The sequence below is a fragment of the Haliotis cracherodii genome, unplaced genomic scaffold, assembly GCF_022045235.1.
Source record: "Haliotis cracherodii isolate W230 unplaced genomic scaffold, xgHalCrac1.p SCAF_2, whole genome shotgun sequence".
Lineage (NCBI taxonomy): Eukaryota > Metazoa > Mollusca > Gastropoda > Lepetellida > Haliotidae > Haliotis > Haliotis cracherodii.
In genome coordinates, this window is record NW_027266275.1 from 15,417,332 (window position 1) to 15,438,698 (window position 21,367).

Here is a 21,367-nt window from a genome sequence, read left to right on the forward strand (position 1 = left end):
GTTATATCCGTGTATACTGTATTTATAACAAGGAATATAAGGGATAACCACATCATTATTATACATACACAGTATTTCAGGGCCACTTCTTGTCCCTTCATCAGATGATTAAAGGGGCAAGATGTAGCCCCGAATATTGTGTATGTATAATAATCATGTGGTTATCTATGATGTTCCTAGTCATAAAGGGGCGGTCGGGTAGCCTAGTGGTTAAAGCATTCGCTCATCACGCTGAAGACCCGGGTTCGATTCCCGACATGGGTACAATGTGTGAAGCCCATTTCTGGTGTACCCTGCTGTGATATTGCTGGAATATTGCTGGAATATTGCTAAAAGCGGCGCAAAACCATATTTACTCACTCACTCCTAGTCATGAGGGACAGGCCATTTGATATTCAGGGGAGGCGCTGGGATTTCATCGAGGAAACAATATTGTCCCAGAAAATTCTTGGAAAAAAATAAGTTTGCTTCAAACTGTTGCAAAAAATGATATTGTCTGCCACAAAAATTACATTGTTGGTGTGTTTCTTACAAATATATTCAGGCTCATAGTTTTTATTTAAAATATATCTGGTTTTGCAGCTGTAGCGGAAAATAATTATCTGATCTCCAGACAAAGTCATAGCCCCCCACCCCCACCTCGATCCCCCGAATATCAAATGCAACAATTGCCTAAAAATTCAAAAATATTTGACACAGAACAAATAAATACATCTGCCATTCTATGTTAATGACTGTTTGCATATACATGAACTGCCCTTTGGTTCATTATCTGAGAACAATATTCATAGACGTCCTCCACATTTTTTAGAAATAATCACCCAATCTCATCAACATATTCATAGCCACTGGCTGACTGCTATCTCCTTCAAATCTTATCACGAAGTTGCTTGTTGCTTAAAGCTAAACAGTGAGCAACAGTTTGATTTAGTGACCTTGTCAATATTCTAGATCTCAAGCCTGAAAATAACGTCCAAGGGAATCTGACAGGCATTTAACACATCAGTCACATTAAATCACTTTACTAAAACACAATTTATGTTCCCAATGAAAAAGAAGATTTAATATTACATAATACTAAAATTGAAATTTAGAAAGTGAAGTACAATTCTTGGTCCCAGGTATATTGAAACACACAGGCTGCATAAAAAAGCTATTTCTGGATAATAGTCCTGCATATTCTCATCGCAGTGTGGGGTTCTGGGGATGCCACCTTCACCCCCCCCCCCCCCCCCCCCCCACCACCACCACACCCACCCTCCTATTTTTTATATGGGTTTTGTTTGCTTGTTGTTTAACACTCAGCAATAGTCCAGCTATATGATGGCAATCTGTAAATAATCAAGTCCGGTCAAGACAATCCACTGATTGACATCATGGGCATCGATCCATGCAATTGGGATACGATGACATGCATCAACCATGTCAGCGAGCCTGACCACCCGATCCCGTTAGTCGCCTCTTACGACAAGCATGGGTTGCTGAAGACTTTATTCTAGCCCGGAATCTTCACAGGACCTTTTGTTTTTAACAACATCTGATGACATTTTGTATGCTCAATGACTATAGCACGGGTGGCCCAGTCGTCTAAGGCACAGTGATTCTCTGTGCAGAGTTGCGTCCCTTGGGCACGCCAGAAACCTATGATTGTGGGTTCACATCACGGTTCGCCCAGATTATGATTCTAGGTTTGTCAGCACCATACCCGTGCTCGTGGATTTCACCGAAGTGGTAAACGTCTGAGACCTGCGTCACTTTGGGCTTTCCTCCCACATTAAGCTGACACACCGCGATATAACTGGAATACTGTTAAAAGCGGTGTTAAACCCAACTCACTCACTCACTCACTCAATGACTGCCATGATGAAATGTTGATAGGTTGCTACAGTAACATTAATAATGGTTTACATATCATGTCTGTGATTTTTTAAGGTAGGTTTGCTTTTGCCAGCACTTCTCACCACCCTCCCAACCCCCCAACCCCCCCAACCTCCTTCCCCAACACCCTTCCCCCAACCCCCATTCCACTGAAGGTACAATTATGGCCCACGTCGAAATCCCCCTTTCACAATCATGGATCTGGATCTGCCCCTGTATCATGTAGCTCCTCTATGACAAGTCCTGAAAACAGTTTACATCATACAATTAGCTTGCTTTGATGTTGTGGTTGTGATATAGGATGCTCGACAAACTGGATACACCACCATTAGATCAATATTCACGTCTCTGCATTTCAGATTAATGTCTCTTTTACAAGAACATGTAAAACATTAACTGATTCTATCAAACCACATTTTGAAGCTATGGTAAAGACTAATAATATTGGCACATTATTTTCAGTTATTAGGAGACTTTAACATGGCTTTAACATGTTTACACTGGGTTGGTGGGTGGGTGGGTGGGTGGGGGGGCGGGCGAGCGAGCGAGCTAGTGAGCTAGTGAGTGAGTGAGTGAGTGAGTGAGGTTTTAATATAATGCAATATTCCACCAGTATCAAGGGAAACCATTAATTGGCTTCACACATTATACCCATGTGGGGAATCAAACCCCGGCCTTTGGTGTGTCAAGCAAATGCTTTAACCACTAGGCTACCCCAACACACCGTTGTACACTGAAAAATCACATGTTGTAAGAGAGCTAAATCATTTGGAAGCAAAAATATTCAACTACATCCTGCCTGTGTGACTAGGGATAGGAGCAGTCAAATCAGTGATTGATAGTATCACCACCATACCCAAATTTTCCCCAGGGGCACGTGCTGCTGTTCATGGTATCAACCATCATTTACCTGTCCCAGAACTGATTATCCATAAGTTGCCATGATATATTTGTACTGTTGATGACTGCACTTTCTCACCCCAAAGGATGTCTAGCTTAGGTATTTGGTGCATACATTTACTGCGCAGAAATCACCACCATAACAAAATATAAATCATTATATAACATAAAGTCAAGTTTTTGGTTTGAAGAAGGATACATTTATTGTAATATATGTGTCTGTCCTTACCATCATGTGAAATACATTTCTGAATCACATTTAAACAGTACATTTTAACCAGTAAACAGTAAAGGCATGAAATCCAATAAACACAACTTCGCATTAAAGACTTTACATGATCAAAACGTATACATCCACATCTTCATCTCCAAGGCAAATTCTTTAATGACTCATAATATCCTTAATCTTAACCTAAACCAAAACATAAATCTGTTTTGTTTCCAAGCCAAGAGCTCAAGGTCATTAATTCAAAGCCAACAGGCATCTTCATGATGAAAGAATCCCCTTTGAATGACTAAGGCCAATTAGACAGGATCAGATATGAAGTCAACCAGCATTGCCATCATCTCCATGTTATAGTAAGAGGCTATAACGCACCGATCACGCACTGGCTTTTGTGAACCTTTTTTCTGGTCATACTGGAAATATCAATTCTGAAGAAAAGGACCTCATTCCCAGGTTTAATTCCAAGCAAAAGAAGCAGGCTGAAGCTTTAATTCCAGGCTACAGAGTACTGTTGAGATGAAAAGAGTGTTTAATGTGTTGACCAAGCTATAACCATTGATCATGGCCAGTATCTTCACCATTGGTGTCAGATGACAAGATAGCTTAATAACACTGGTGATGGGTCGGCATCACGACCTTGGGTGACCTTCCCTAGGGGAGGAATGAGGAACTAATATACTCTGTGATCCAGATTCCAGATTAAACTTCCTTGTGAATCAATTATTCATTAAGAAAGGATGGTGGTGACATTTGCGTGATGGTTGACGTATGTCATAATAATGAATTTAGAATTAACAATTTATCATCTCATGTTTTGACATGAGGTAAATGTAAATAGTCCTGTTCTAATACTTGTGTTTAATTAACGTATACAGGTGGGACCCAACATTGTTAGGAACGACATACAAAATGTATAATAAAATAAGAACCAAACAGCAGCGATCAACACATTTGTTTTTTTTAATTTATTTCACAGGAAATAATGCAGAGAAACAGAACCAGTTATCATACAGACACAACCACTATTTCTTCAAATATTACAAACATTCCTTCAAACATAAACATTCCTTCAGATATAACAAACATTCCTTCAGACATAAACATTCCTTCAGATATAACAAACATTCCTTCAGATATAACAAACATTCCTTCAGACATAACAATCATTGCTTCAAACATAAACATTCCTTCAGATAAAACAAACATTCTTTCAAACATAAACATTCCTTCAGATATAACAAACATTCCTTCAGACATAAACATTCCTTCAGACATAACAAGCATTCCTTCAGACATAACAAAATTCCTTCAGACATAACAAACATTGCTTCAGACATAACAAAATTCCTTAAGACATAAACATTCCTTCAGACATAACAAACATTCTTTCAGACATAACAAACATTCCTTCAGACATAACAATATTCCTTCAATGCCCAGTGATTGCGTTAAAGAAACCTGTTACTTCCTCATTTCCCCTCACAGAAGCAAGCCTGACAGCAGGATCCATGTTTCAAGTAATAAGGTCTGCCCTGATGATATCTACCTCAATTACACACAGGCCAGTCTCTATACATCACTATATCTACAGATGACCTTTCGTTACCTAGGAAACACCACAATCCTTCTCAGTGTACCCTTCTAATAACAAGTATCTGGACTGAGTAAATGAAATAGCCATTGTCCGTTCCACCGACTCAGCTTGCGTATCGGCTTCAATTACCATAATCAGTCAATTAACTGTTGAACGAGTTACCGTTGTGGCAATAGACAGGACGGAATGGAATCATGGTCACTTACACCTTGTTCAGTTCTCACTCTCACTCACTTGACGGCACTGAGGCAGATGATGGTGTGGCTGGCGTGACCTCAGTTTCCCGGGCTGTTACAGGCAGATCCCTCAATGTGACACCATAATGCTTTCCTAGTGCTCAACGGTTGCTGTATGAGCGAATGTTTGTTTGATTGTTTGATGTTTAACGCCACACTCAGTATTATTCCAGCAATATGACAGCAGTCTGTAAATAATCGAGTCTGGACCAGACAATCCAGTGATTGACATCATGAGCATTGATCCACACAATTGGGATACGATTATATGCATCAACCAAGTCAGCGAGCCTGACCACCCAATCCCTTTAGTTGATTTTTACGACAAGTACAGTTGCCTGTTACGGCAAGCATGGGTTGCTGAAGACCTATTCTTTCCCAGGTCTTCTCTGGGGTGTGAGTGAATGAGCTTTATATCACAACTTTAAACAGTACTCAGTTATATCGTGTGGAGTGAGTGAGTTGGGCTTAATGTGCTTACTTAAACACATACTTTTAAATGCAAATAAGTGAGTAAGTGACGGGTGCTCTCGGTAGGGCAGGACATTCTTTTCACAAACACCTGGCGTCATCACTGACTGTCAGAGATCCATTCATATAATTTCCTCCACTATTTTGCTATTTACACACAGTGGTATCTGTTCCATGGCATGATTGAGACTGGATATTCTCTGGAATTGACGTCATATATTATATTGAACTATTTCAGTTATATCACATTGTGTTAACTTCATCTTGGAAGAAAGCCTGAAGTGGATGCATGTCTTGACGTTTACTTGAAACCCATCAGAATGGCTATGATGCTGACAAGAGTCATGAGCAAGCTGAATCTGAAACCACAATCACAGGATCCTGGCATGTCTAGGGGAAGCAACTTTGCAGAGCAAATTTTGGCGTTTTATACCCTTGGGTTACACATGCTCCTTATGTCATGACAGATGTTTGTCTTGTTAAAACCATGGGCATATGGGTTATAATGTTCCTGACAGACAGACAGACAGACAGACAGACAGACAGACAGACCAAATACCAGAATTGGGTGAATCTAGGTTTTGATGCTCTTTATGTCACAGACGAAAATCTTTGTATACCCTCATCATAGGTAAAACAGAATGCATTTGTTTCATAAATACCTTTTCTCAAATGCACATTCCATGAATCTTTCTGTAGCAAAAATAATTCTTCATTGTTCCTGCACTTAAAATACTTTCCAGCATGGAGCACAACAATGGTGAACTCAATCACTGTTATTACGTAATCCAAATTTGAATCTACAGACAAAGATTATATATATTATATATACCAAATGTTTACAGTGTTTATTGAAATAGAGAGTGTAACTTTCACATGATGAGAAGGAGAAAAGATTTACAGAGCACTAAACATTGTCAGTCAAATATCATGGACTATTAAGTAAAGCCATAAAATAAAAAGACATCAGGATGTTTGACACAGAAACTGTTCCCCATTTAAAAAAAGAGAAAAGTAACTTGAACTCTGCATCTCCATGCTGGACCCATCCTGTATGTACAGTCCATCCATGGAGTTAATGGCCATGCCTATCACATCTGATGGCATCACTGTATCTACAGAAAACCATTTCAACCCATCAAGGAATGTCAAGATACATTCACAACTGTATGCCTTCGGTACTTCACCAACTTACAGATAGTTGCACCACCAAAAATATCCTGACATTTCAAAGATAAGGCACAAGACGGCTTCCTGTATTGATCATAGAGTTCACATCATTGGAAGTAAAATAATCAGTCCTCACGATAACCTAAAAGAGCTGCTTCCGCTTGCTATTTCTGTCTTTGTGCATGTGCAAATCATCTACAGCTGGCGTGACACAGGCCTGGCTTCAGAATGTCTTCTAGTGGCTGAATCCAATGATCACTACTGATCATAAGCTATGGTATACTGGACTTTATTGCATATACTACTGAAGAGTACCGTATTTTCTTGAGTATAGTGCGCACTTTTTTTCAAAAAAAACACAGCTGTGTAGAAGGGGGTGCGCATTATACACGAATTATGAGTTTGGATGTTTTTTTCCCCCATGGAAAGACATTACCGTGAGCACGAAACACCGGAAATACCATGTCAACAAATCCATACTGAAGTACGCAAAATAATTATGTAATTACCCTGTCTGTCTATAAAAAGTGTTCTTTGTATTTCTGGACTTATGTTTGTAACTTACTTTTTCAATTTTATTCAAAATTCCTTATTATATTGTTTTTATTAATTTCGGCGAAATCGTGTGTGAAGCGATCGGAAGATCGCACAACTCACTGTTATTAACAGCAACCACAGTCAGAATACCGCTATTGACGCCTTGAAATGAACTTTAGTTGACAGAGAATGGATACATATATCCTAAATGACATACTTTGACTCGTTAAAAGTCATATTTGTTTTTGATTGACGATTCTATGTCAAAATGAAATTCTCGCGCTCACGTGATCCCGTGCGCGTGAGCCTTGACGGTGACTGGTCAGACATGTTCCATGTAAAAAATAATACCCGGGAATAGCGATCAGCTGCTTCGCTTAGGGTTATTATTATTTTAAATATGTTTAGTTAAGGCTGCATTTAATTAAGAAAATAATGGAATATATTATTCCTGATAAATAAAATAGTTTCAGATACAATTGTTGCCGATCCTTGCATTAAAAATCCTATAAAGTTATATCATTGGGTGTGTCTTGACCGAATCACCGGTCGATTCCAAGAAAACGTGTGTACAGCTGATTGCTGTTTCTGGCTTAGTTTACGAGAAAATACACAAGGTAATCTTAATCCCTAGATATAAAAAAATGCCTAGCAGAACAATCAATACTATTTAAACGGTAAATAAACATGTCTGGTGATTTTTTTTATCTCAAATTTCGAATTTGTACTGACGGAAGTTTCTCAGCACCCGTTCGTTTGCCGGACTTCGCTGAAAGGGTACGGTGTAAATGTTTTCTGCGCATAATATTAAAATTTCTTTTTTTTTCCAAAATATTGAACCCGCTAGAGGGGGGTGCGCATTATACATGGGTGCGCACTATACTCAAGAAAATACGGTAAAACAAAGTATGTTTGTTCAAGAGCAATAGTTATTTGACAGTCCTTCAAGTGCTATCTCTGCTTCTTTGCATCTTGATTGGTTGGTTGGTTGGTTGGTTGGTTGGTATGTTGTTTAACGCCACACTCAGCAATATTCCAGCTATATGACAGTGATTATTATCATGAGCATCGATCCACGCAATTGGGATTGATGACATGCATCAACCAAGTCAGCAAGCCTGACCACCCGCCTCTTACGACAACCTTGGGTTGTTGATGACTTATTCTAACCCGGAATCTTCACAGGACCTTTTTTTTAACAACATCTGATGACATTTTGTATGCTTAATGACTACCATGATGACATGTTGATAGGTTGTTACAGCAAAATCAATAATGGTTTACATATCATGTTTGTGATTTTTTGGGGTAGGCTTTGCTTGTGCCTGGACTTCTCAAAACCCTCCCAACCCCCTTCCCCAAACCCCCTTTCCCAAACCCCCTTCCCCCATTTCACCTCACCTCCTGGCGGCTGCAGTCACACTTCAATATTCCACAGTCAGTTTATCTCTCACCATTATTGATTCCCCAGAAGAGAAACCCTTCACTAGCTTCTCGTAAAGTCTAATTCAAAATGGCGTATTCACTTTTTTAACATCAGCTGATTAAAAATCTATCGAACAAAACTCAAACCCAATTTCCTTTAAGAAATGAACAAAATACCCCTTCCAAATGTCATTGTTTGGTTAGTGTAGCACAACATAAGAAAATCATAGAAATGAAATTAAGATTGGTCTGTCCCTCCTTTGCTTTACCAATCCTCCCTCGATTGGTGATTGGACAACCGACCTACAGACACCATGGTCGGAAACAGAGGCGCACCCCCCCCTTTTTATTTCGAAAAAAAATCTTTATTTCTGTATAAATTACCACCAAAGACAATAAATAGATCTTAATTGTGCACCCCCACTTTTCAAAAAAGCTGTATCCGCCCATGGACACACAACACAGAGGCTCTGTTGGCCACAGGACAACAAGCATGCTACAGCAATCACACAATTCATCTGTCCACTCCTGTGGCATGAGGATGCTGATGTCCCTGCACAGCTGGTGGTGTGCTCAGGTCAAGGGATGGCCTCAAGTGTCCTGGATCCTCAGCTAGCGGTCAATATTGATTACCTGAGAGAGAGTTGATCAGCACGTGCTGAGAGCACCCAGCTGAATGTGTGTGGCAACACAAACACGACTGCCAAGACTTGTGTACAGTAAACAACCTCATGTTTATAACATTATACTTTCATTTATTCCACTAACATTATATATACCGTATTCAACGTAATAAGCGCCCCGCTCTAATGAGCACCCATGGCGATATTTGTTAATATATTGGCTAGTGAAAATCTCAATTAGCACCCCTCCAATCAATGTACACAAGACTTATTTATTCATGTATAATATGCACTCATTTGTTATATGCACCCTTAATTATGGGCAATTACATCCTGGAAAAATTTATATGTCGTATATAAACATTTCAGGTTGTCAGCATAAACCACGAAATTTACAACTTTCAACTCTATTTTTTTCATAATAATATTCCAATAAGAGCCACCTATTTCTAATTTTGAGAGCGCCCTGGGTGCTTATTACGTCGAATACAGTACTTGGAGCAACTAATAGGTTTCAATTAAAACAGAAGACATTTTTATTTTCCTAAATATATGGCCCATGTGGGCACAATAGCCAAAGATGACATATTTAGCTGTACAGGTTTGTATCCTTCCCCAATGCCAGCTGGGCTATCTAGATTTGTTTTACTAGCCAATTTCAGATTTAACTGGCTGGTTCTTTTACACGACCAAATACAAGATGAAATCTTGAAGCAGAGAGGGGGAAATTATTTCTGAGTCAGTATCAAACAGGTTTTTGTCACATTTCAAACAAGAGTTAGTTGTGACAGCTGAATAAAAGAACTATTATTGTTTGTAGAAATTGGTTGTATTTTTTAAGTGAACATTTTCTGTTTGTGATGGCATAGGAAGGTTCACAGTCAAGTCTCGTTAATCCGACACTCGTTAATCTGACACTAATGATGATAACCGATTAAATCAGTGCTATTTAGACCCGTTAATCCGACAGTCTCGCACTCTGACTCCAACACACCTAATTTGCAACGAATTATCGAAATCACTCACTAATAAGTCTTGTTAATCCAACACAGTGATCAGCTTACTCTGTGGCCATCTTAGATTACCTCAGTCTCATTAAAATCAGATACAAGTTCCATCACAGGTCACGTCAGAACAACCTTTCACGAACTATGACCAACCATTGAAATGACTAACAGGAAGCTAGTTAGCCACTAAGAAAGCAGCTTTCTTTATCTTTGCTGTACCAGTTTCAAACTGGCGACTTCCATTCCAGACTATGCTTTTTATTTTGAATAAGTCATACATTCTGTAAAAGTTGTTTTAGAGGTTACATGATTAAAAAACATATTCCGCTAACAATGTTATATAACAATATGATTATTTCATTTTTCAATTTTTTTGTTACGTGTTTGCATCTTTATTTATCGTGTAGTTGTCCCATTTTTTATCACGAACATCGATACTATTTAATTTTTATTTATCCGACATACTTGTTAATTCAACGTAATCATATGCAACCAACCATGTCAGATTAATGGGACTTGACTGTATATTACAGTTCAGTAGATGGAAAACTAAGCTAGCGAGTCAAGCTACCTATATTCCATTTTCACCAACCAGAAAGTAAAAAAAATAACCACAGGCTACTCTGCAGGCATTTATTTTGCATACTGGCCATAATGAATACTATTCCCCTTCACTGGTACTTCAAGCAGTGTGTGGCTATATGCTCATGTAAATGCTGTAGTTTTCATAACACTCGTGTAACATTACACAGAAATGAGAAATAAAAAAAAGAAATTTGAAATTTTATGATTTCTATACCCTACCAAACTTATTTATTCGCAAAATGAAACTAAATTTATTATAATTTAATTATTTAAAACTCTGTAAGGCAACAAATAAAAATGAAGGCCTTAAAAGACATTAATTGTCATGAATGTGAAGTGTTCGGTCTAAATGCTTGAGGCCACAGTGGCTGTAAACACAAAACTACAATAACTATCAAGGGAGTGAATGAAAGTTGTTTAATTAACACTGCAGCAATACACAAGCCTATGTATTTAATAGAGTCAGGTTTTGTTTTTGTTTGTTTGTTGTTTTACGCCGCACTCAGGAATATTCCAGCTATACGACAGCGGTCTGTAAATAATAAAGTCAGGACCAGACAATCCACTGACTGATATCATGAGCATCGATCCACAACAATTGGGATTGATGACATGCTTCAACCAAGTCAGCGATCCTGACCACCCGATCCCGTTAGTCGCCTCTTATGACAAGCATAGTCACCTTTTACAGCAATTATTGGTTGGTGAAGACTATTCTACCCCGGATCTTTACGGGTCTAAGAGTCAGGTAAAATAGAGGCTGACACCATGAGCTAACAATGTCACATACATTAACCATTCAATTCTCAATTTAATCAGATCTTAAGAAAAACATGGTGTACAAGGGATTTAATTTTCTCCAAATCCCTACAGGGTTAATACTATGTTGGAACCATTCCCAATTAATACTTCATAAGCTATTTTCAGCATCTCAATGCTGCAATATTTTTAGCACTCTGGAACCAAGCTCTGCCACAGTTGTCCAACATATTCAGATTTCATAACAGTGGTTACACATCACAAAGACTTGGACAGCTAAGGATGCAAGGACAGTGCTGACCGCATCACATCAAAGAGTGACGGGATCTGCCACAAGGGAAGACTCATCCAGCACCACCCGAATTGTTGACTGTCATTAACGAGGGACCATCTCATAAACTATAAAGCCATTTTCATATTTCAACATTTCTCAGATCAAATTGGGTAATTGTAAAAACAATCATCCTTGTGTCATTTTTTAACTACCAAATTTGAGGCCTTTTTTATGGCTTTTACATTATTATGGCCTTTTCAGGGAAAGAGATACACTTTTGAAAGCTAAACTTAAGAACCTAATGTGTTTTAAAACAGATCCATCATGACATACTTACTTAATTTCATTGTCAGATTGGCTCTATTGAAACATCCATATCACTACTTAGCTAAACACCCCAGTGTTTCAATATACCCCAGTAATTTATCAATCAAGTTGCAAACCTACCCTATGCTACATGATGTGATCACAAATTATTAGAGAAAAAAGTTAATTGAATCAAATTGTTCATATAATTTATCTACTGTTAAGCCCTTTTTAAGGAGCAGTCAAATTAAATACATTTTCAAGTCTGTCTGAGATTTCGCTTGGAACCTAGTATATACAGGGTTGACTTAAACAGTCTAAATTTGAATATACAAAGGAACTTTTGAGATGATCCCCGAAAAAAAATGGTCCAAACTGGTGCCACTTGTAGAATCTTGAGGCTGCTTGCAGGAGACAATTTCCTGGCTGTATCTGGTATAATGGACTCCCTACGTGACAGATGATGCTGGAAAGATATTTCTATGCTCCACCATAAATCACCCCATCAGAATACATTTTGTATTCAGGTTTCAAACACATAATTTGTCACAGTGCCATTACCAGTATGAATGTCTGAGTGATCATATGAGTGGACAAATGGCCTGATGAGACTTTTGAAAGCATGTTGATCAAAGAGTGAATAAATATGAATCAAATATTTTCTTCAAAACGAAAAAAAATATTTTCCAAGAATTAAGAAAAACCCATCCCAATCAATAATTGTAATTCTAGACGAGGAACATGAAGCAATATTAAAACTACAATATCAATCACAAAACAGTGGATTTAAATTTAATTTGTTTAAGGTAAGAAGTTTTTAGGCATTACTTGAATTTTTTTCCTTTCTTAAGTTTAGAGGTCAGATATTGTAAGTCAAGATCCCTGAAGGGGGAGTGGAGAAGGTAGAGTTGAGAGGGGGAGAGGATGAAGGATACAAATGAAGTGCCTTCATGCATGTAAATCACTATAATCATGTTGGTGATGGGCAAGTCAATACAGGAGGAGGAAGACAGAAAGAAAACTTCTTTCTGGGATTACACTTTCTTAGTCAAGTACAAATTCAATACTTCTTTAGGTGGATTCCCATCTGGGATTCGAACCCACATTCTCAGATTAAGGCACCTAATTGCCAGCTAACAAAGTCAGCGGCCAAACCCATTGAGCAACCAAGGTTTCCACAAAAAAGGAAAGCCGACAACTGGTAGTCTAAATCACATAATAAGCACTAATAAGTGGGACTCCATCCAAAACGTACAAGAATCTGTACTTTACTCAAGCAGAGGAATCCCAAATATAACATATTTTACTTTTAACCACTTTCTAGAAGAGATCATCTCATTAAGAACAATAATGAGGACTAATATAAAAATATACAATTTTAAGTGAGTGAGTGAGTATGGTTTTACGCCGCTTTTAGCAATATACCAGCACTATCATGGCGGGGGACACCAGAAATGGGCTTCACACATTGTACCCATGTCGGGAATCCATCCCGCATCTTTGGCGTGACGAGCGAACGCTTTAACCACTAGGCTACCCGACCGCTCAGACAATTTTAAGAAGTTGTTACAGAAGAACAAGCAGGTGGGTTCGGGGTTTTAGCATTAGATAACAATGTAACAAATGTGTAACAAGAAGAAACAAATAGACAGTATCATATTTAAGTTATAACTCTGGCCAAATGAGTCTTGTGCAAGATATGTGAATGCATTAACCACTGGATCAACAAAACACAACAGTAACTATGGAGGAACTAGGTACATGTATCCTCACTGAAAGGTTCTCACAAGCATGGGGTACAGGGACCTATTCTTCCACAGAACCCCTCCAGGTGTTGCCAAGATGGGAAAGAGTGGCTGAGTGAAATAATCCCCATTGACCGATTATTACCACAAACATGGCATACTCGGAACAGTTCTTCCCAGAATGCCCCTGGGTGTCACCAAGATGTCAGTGAGTGACTGAGTGACTGATTCTTTCACAACAAGGGACCTATTCTTTCCGATTCCGCAAGTGTTTCCTAAATCACAGACTGGGATAAGTCTGAGGTGGTTGAAAGAGATGCGTGCATGTCTCCTCTCTCCATGTCACACAAACACGTGTACACATCTCCCAGGATGCATCTGGTGTCGTCAGGGAGACACTGTGATGACTGTCTCACCCTTATTGGTGTGAAGTGATGGGATGAGTCAGGAGCCGGACACAGTGGGACACCTCCTATTAACCCATGGAGCTGGGTTACTGGCCCACGCACATGACACGCATTTGATAGCTGGTCCAGAAGTTGAATGTGACAGCACTAACACTTGTGCTTCATCATGGGACCATGTTTTATTATTCCTCTAGAAGAATTATTTTCAGCACTGAAAACTCCCAATTCTTCACCCTACTGAAAAAGTTTCCATCCACTAAATCTAAAGCTCAAATCCTCATCAATTCAGTCTGAAACCCATGGAGGGTTAATGTTTGAGCAACAATTTATTGAATGAGTGTTTAATCTCCTGGCAATTGTCACTTTAACCAGATTATGTCCACACACCCTGTCCATTGATTCTGGTCTTAATGGCCACGAGTTTGTGATAACAATGTTGGGGGATATGGTGCTTTTCCTTTCAAAGGACCTCAACTTTTCCAAATTTGAAATTCATAGTGAGAAGAGCTGTCTTCTGTTTGGACACAGCTGTGGAATGCTATGTGTAATTTGAGATGGACACTCCAATACTACATGTTTTGTCCTTATGGATGCTTCACCTAAAGAATCTGATAGCTGAAAAGGAGTATTTCTACGAGGAAAATCTATAAAGTTGAAAAATAATGATTGGTTGTTAGGAAAAGAATATTGAAATGTCAGTATAAACAGGAAGGATGTTTTATTTATTGCTTAATATTTCACCTTTGGAATTTCTTTCAATTGAAGCGAGACCTTGCGTGATGCATTAGTGTTTGCACACCAAGCATTTGCAAATACTAATAATCCAAAATCATTTGCAGGATGGCAACAATGTACCGGGATCATAGAACAATCTCCCTCTGTGTATTCTGGGTCAGAATAGGTCCCTAGTACCTCATGCTTGTCACAGGAGTAGGCTACAATGGGAATCTGACATTCAGGTACGTCTGCCTAGGCTGATCATGTGTCATCGTACCGTTTCGGTCAGTGGTTTCAATGGTACACATAGCTGACAGGCTTCCTTGATATGGCAAGGACATTGTTGACTGGGGCATTAATCAATATTCACTCACTCACAGAAAAATAAAAGTTACTTGGTTATACTTGAGTGAGTGAGTGAGTGAGTGAGTGAGTGAGTGAGTGAGTGAGTGAGTGAGTGAGTGAGTGAGTGAGTGAGTGAGTGAGCATGCTTTTTTGCAACTTAGGAGACACCAAAAATGGTTTCACACATATGGGAATTGAACTCGGGTGTTCGTCATGAGGAGCAAACGCTTTAACCACTAGGCTACCCCACTGCCCCTATATGAGTATGTGATGACACAGAATAAAATCCTAGAATACATTGCATGTTTTGAGAGAGAATTCATGAGAAAATTGTTGTGTTAGGTTTAACCAAAACAAAACCTGGCAGAAATTCTGTAAATCTCTGCCACAAAGACATGCAAATGGGAGAATATTCAAACACAAAAATACAACTATGTGATAGTTCCCCAATAAATTCATAGCTGCTTCAGACTGTTCATAAACATATGCACAAGCAAACCCATGATCTGCATCTTCAAATTAACTCCAACTATGACAGACAGAGGGAATTACAGAACACCATTTAGGCAATGGATTGAAAAAACCTGTATATTCAAAATCATTTTTCATAATATTTCAGTTGCTAAGAAACAATTAACTGAATTCAAAGTCATCAATAATCAATATCACAGACGTTCCTTGATTCTAATTTCATCAATAATAGACAGCTCCAACTTCTACTCACATCTACACCCAACCCAAGGTGATAATGAAAATATTCCAATCCATTATCAGAAATCTTACAAAAGGAGTAACCATTAATGAAAATGACATTTCTGTTGGCTGTCGCCATCTTGTTCCATACAGAAGATCTAGTCAAATCTATTTACTCAATCTTCTTGAAGGGCAGAACTATTTTGGGCATTCCATGTGCCTTGGAATTGGTCAGCGGTGCCAATTGCCCTAACTCGTGCAGAGTATCGGAGAGCGCTTACAGCATGCAAAAGTGGAATCGGATCTCAGATTGATGAAGTCATCTTCCTGGTACCACTCTGCATTCAAAAGAGAAGATGCTACTTTTCCATTGATGAGGAAGAAATTGCCCCATGAGAAGAATCGGATATACATGATGCGTCTGCAAATTGTTACGGTAAAAAATTCATGGAACAACATAATTTTCCTATTGGAGTCAGAAATATGAACTGAAAAACAACTTGCTGAACCAAACTGACCACAACTTGGTTAATTTCATCAGAGCCATGACATATCTATCTGCTAACAAAATGAAAGGGAGAAAGGCCTGGGTAATTATTGTGCAAACACTTGAGTCTCTTAAAGACTAGACAGGCAAGTCACTGGCATTCAGTATGAAGATAATATACCTCAGACAGTTAGTGACATCTCAGACAAATAGCCTGGCATGATCCACGTGTCAAAGGGGACCATTATTGTCTGAGGGGACCCTCATTGTCTGAGGGGACCCTTATTGTCCATCTGAGGGGACCTTTATTGTCCATCTGAGGCAACCCTTATTGTCTGAAGGGACCCTTATTGTCCATCTGACGGGAGCCTTATTGTCTGAGGGGAGCCCTATTGTCTGAGGGGAGCCTTATTGTCTGAGGGGACCCTTATTGTCCATCTGAGGGGACCCTTATTGTCTGAGGGGAGCCCTATTGTCTGAGGCGAGCCTTATTGTTTGAGGGGACCCTTATTTTCTGAGGGGAGCCTTATTGTCTGAGGGGAGCCTTATTTTCTGAGGGACGCCTTATTGTCTGAGGGGAGCCTTATTGTCTGAGGGGAGCCTTATTTTCTGAGGGGAGCCTTATTTTCTGAGGGGACTCTTATTGTCTGAGGGAACCCTTATTGTCTGAGGGAACCCTTATTGTCTGAGGGAACCCTTATTGTCTGAGGGGACTCTTATTGTCCATCTGAGGAGACCCTTATTGTCTGAGGGGACCCTTATTGTCCATCTGAGGGAACCCTTATTGTCTGAGGGGACCCTTATTGTCTAAGGTGACCCTTATTGTCTGAGGGACCCTTATTGTCTGAGGGGACCCTTATTGTCTTAGGGGAGCCTTATTTGAGATGACACACTGTCTTAAGAGATGACCTGTAATTTTTTAGACGATCCATTACATCTGAGGTGACCCTACCGTCTGATGTGACCTGTTTTGTGTGAGGTGACACTACCGTCTGATGTGACCTGTTTTGTCTGAGGTGACTTCTACTGTCTTAAATGACCTGTATAGTCTGAGGGAACCCTTATTGTCTGAGGGGACCCTTATTGTCTGAGGGAACCCTTATTGTCTGAGGGGACCCTTATTGTCGATCTGAGGGACCTTTACTGCTCTGACAACAGACAGACAGAAGATATAATTCTGGGTCAAGCCACATTCTTGGCAGTGAAAGTCACAAAACGCCATCAATCAGGCAAGTATAGGTGAGACATGGATGAAAACCTACTAACCAACTTGTCATGGCCTAATCACCAACCAACCTCACTGCAGGAATCAGGAACCTTTGCGTAAGCATAAGTCACCCCACAACACCACCAAGATGATGAAACCTAATTCTTCTTGATTGTCATCTTAACAAACCAAAACATTTTCCTGTTGGCCTGTGCACTGATTGTGTAAGTGATACGTACCACCAATACCTCCCTAACACTAACCCTTTTGTACACAAGCCCAACAGGGGGGGGAATCATGCTGAGTCTAGATACGACATGGCTTTTATTTTTGGCTCATTGACCATGCAGCAGCCTGCTGTTTAAGATAACAGGTCTGAAGTGCATTGATTCAGTCTATTCCTGCAAACCCTGCCTGTCAATTTCTCATTGGACTAAATGAAATTGTACAGTGTAACGCTCCTTGTCTGGAAAGCCGTTTGTTAATACACAGTATGTGTTTTGCTTTTAATTTGCAAAATTTGCATTTCCATGATCATACAGACATGTTTTAACATATACCACTCAACATTTCTTTGGTAAGGATCATACCATTGCCATAAACATGGATGTGAGAAGGTTTTCCCGGAAAAAGAGAAAACGTCTAGGGGGGTCTTGGGGCATGACCCCCCCATGAAATTTTGTTATACATCTGATTGCATTTTAAGCAATTTCCGGCAGTTTGGAAACATTTACACCCAGAAATGTAATAAATCAATGGTAAAAGTCAATAACTCAAATAAACAAAGATGGCGGATGCAGTAAAATTTCGAAGTTAAATCAGTACTTTTTAAAAATCGAGCAAACCTATGATGCTGCTGAAAGCTCTGACAGAAAACAGGAGAATCTGCGGCGGTTGTCCGGTTTTCGATAACATTTTTCGGAGTGTTTTTTTTAAATCTCTGATTATATTTTTACACGGAAGATGAATTTTCCCGAAGACTACTGTTTTAAAAAACGTGATTTTCTGCGTTTCCGCGGAGATTTCACATCCCTGCATAAAGCTGACTAATTTGGTCCTAAAAAAATGTTGAGTAGTTTATCATTCAGAGCTGATGTAGTACTGGTAGATGAATACACAGATGATATAACCTACATTTCCTGGAGTTATGAGGTGCAATGGGGTTTATTGCAAGATTATTGCACCTATATAGCGACGCGTCTGCTAATAAGTGTGTGTGGCTGCTTGTACTAGTCCGGATTAATGTCAATATTATAGTGCTAGCCTACTGATATATCATGCCACAGTTTAACATATATACTTAACTCAGACACAACATACTAACTCCGAGTTGACCAGTCCTTGTTTTAACCCCTTAATGCCAATCGCCAAGCAGGGTAACAACAAGTACCATCTTTTTACATCTTTTGGATGACGAGGACGGGGATTGAACCCCGGACCTTCCACTCTCTGGGTGGACGCTCTACCAATAAACCATGGAGGCGGTCTACATTTGTTGGACATCTGTCCTAGGGCTGGGACGGGTAAATTGGGTACTCGGGTCGGGTGGGTCCTGAGTAGGACACGGGTACCCATAGGACTACCCGGACCCGTGGTTAGTCACGTGATATATTGTTTAATGATAAAAACTCATTGTAGCTCAGTGGTTAGACTACAAGTCACTTATGTTTGCATTTCTTTTCTAACAACACACATATTCCTTTTGACTTGCATATGTTTGAGTTAAGATAACGCTTCGGTCGCTTCCGTGTACGCATGATCTGATCGTTTGATACATGTATCTGAATAGTTTTGGCCAGGGCTGCGGTAAAACACTTCCCAATCAGACATTGTGTTCCCAACTCTTGAGGCCTGCAGTGGGTACCCGGGTAGGGTCATGTAACAGGGGGCCGGGTACCCGGGTAGGGTCAGGTAACAGGGGGCCGGGTACCCGGGTAGGGTCAGGTAACAGGGGGCCAGGTACCCGGGTAGGGTCAGGTAACAGGGGGCCGGGTACCCGGGTAGGGTCAGGTAACAGGGGGCCGGGTACCCAGGTAGGGTCAGGTAACAGGGGGCCGGATACCCGGGTAGGGTCAGGTAACAGGGGGCCGGGTACCCAGGTAGGGTCAGGTAACAGGGGGCCGGATACCCGGGTAGGGTCAGGTAACAGGGGGCCGGGTACCCAGGTAGGGTCAGGTAACAGGGGGTCGGGTACCCGGGTAGGGTCAGGTAACAGGGGGCCGGGTACCAGAATGTTCAGAATGTTCAGAATAATTCTTTTGACAATACATTTTCCAACTTAAATTAATGTTGTCTTTCCCCATATTGTAAAAAATTAAATTAAAACTGCCTCAAACTAACCAGGAGGAATACAGTGAAACTTCGTCAGCTGAAACTCATTTTGCTCAACATTTGGTTTAAGAATATGTAATAGTCCAAGCAGAATCCTGGTTTATCTCAACACTCGTCTTGCCTTGAACTATAGCTAAATCAGCATTTTCTCAATGTGTACAGTTCTGTGGGTTTCACTGCATATACAATTCAGATAAAGACTTTTAATGTTTGTTAGTTAAAGCAGAGTGGAGTTTTTACATGACTTCAGTAATATTTCCGTGATGATGTAGACAGGTCCGTGGTCCCCCATCTTGTGGGGCGTGTATGTTGTACCTACCTCTGCATGTTGTCCTGGAGTGAGCACCTTCCCACACTCCTTACACCTCAAACAGTTGGGGTGCCAGTCTCGCCCCAGAGACGTCTTGCGCTCCGCTGAAACACACAAACAAGTTGCTAGAAAACATGGCCTCTTGCTGAAACACACAAACATGCTGCTGGAAAAGATGGCCTCTTGCTGAAACACAAACATTCTGCTAGAAAACATGGCCTCTTGCTAAAACACACAAACATGCAGCTGGAAAACATGGCCTCTTGCTGAAACACACAAACATGCAGCTGGAAAACATGGCCTCTTGCTAAAACACACAAAAATTCTGCTAGAAAACATGGCCTCTTGCTGAACACACACACATACTCTCAGTATGCTGCTAGATAATATGGCCTCTTGCTGAAACACAAACATGCTGCTAGAAAACACGGCCTCTTGCTGAAACCCACAAACATGGCCTCTTGTTGAAACACAAACATGTGTTGGACGATGACCTGATCCTCATACATCCCTTCCACACAACAAAATAAAAGGATCTGCTTCATCAGCAAGAACTTAAACAGCCTGACAAAGAATGAAGAAGTTGATGGCACCTATGTCCTATGGGTGTAAGAGTATGGGGGTAGTTGAACTTGGCTTGCCTCAGGTGGGAGTAACATCTTAAACTATATCCCTGGCCAGACTTTTCACACAGAATCTTTGGCCTTTGTGAAGGTGATTATAACCATCAAAGTGCTCTGGGGGAGTAACTGAAGGTGATGACATTTAAAGTTTATTTTCTTCACTAACTTGATCACATTCCTCAAACATACCCTCTTCCTTCTGAATATCAGTTTCACAATGTCCTACGAGATAAGGCTGCCATAGCATACGTCAGTCATATGAGAATGGGTACATGTACTTTCAGTTGCTGTTTTAATGTCTGTCTAGTTCATACTCCTAATTACCAAACACAAATAATAAGACAAAGTAGAGACAATTTATGGATAACAACTTCTTTACTTACTGTAAAGTTATGTATATTATGCATAAATTGTCCATACTTTGTCATGCCTATCAAACAAAACAAATTACAAGCCACCCTTCCCCAAATACATGTGTTTCACGTAACATGGACTTAACATAAATGGGTCG

General features: G+C 40.0%; 1 protein-coding gene across 1 annotated transcript in view; it reads right to left on the bottom strand.

The window, feature by feature from the left end:
- The window catches only part of LOC139469858 (ras association domain-containing protein 2-like), a 118,543-nt gene that overhangs the window by 69,233 nt on the left and 27,943 nt on the right, over positions 1-21,367 (bottom strand). Inside the window, exon 2 of the mRNA XM_071252168.1 lies at positions 20,243-20,337. Coding sequence (XP_071108269.1) covers positions 20,243-20,337 — 95 coding nt within the window. The remainder of the gene's footprint in view (positions 1-20,242; positions 20,338-21,367) is intronic.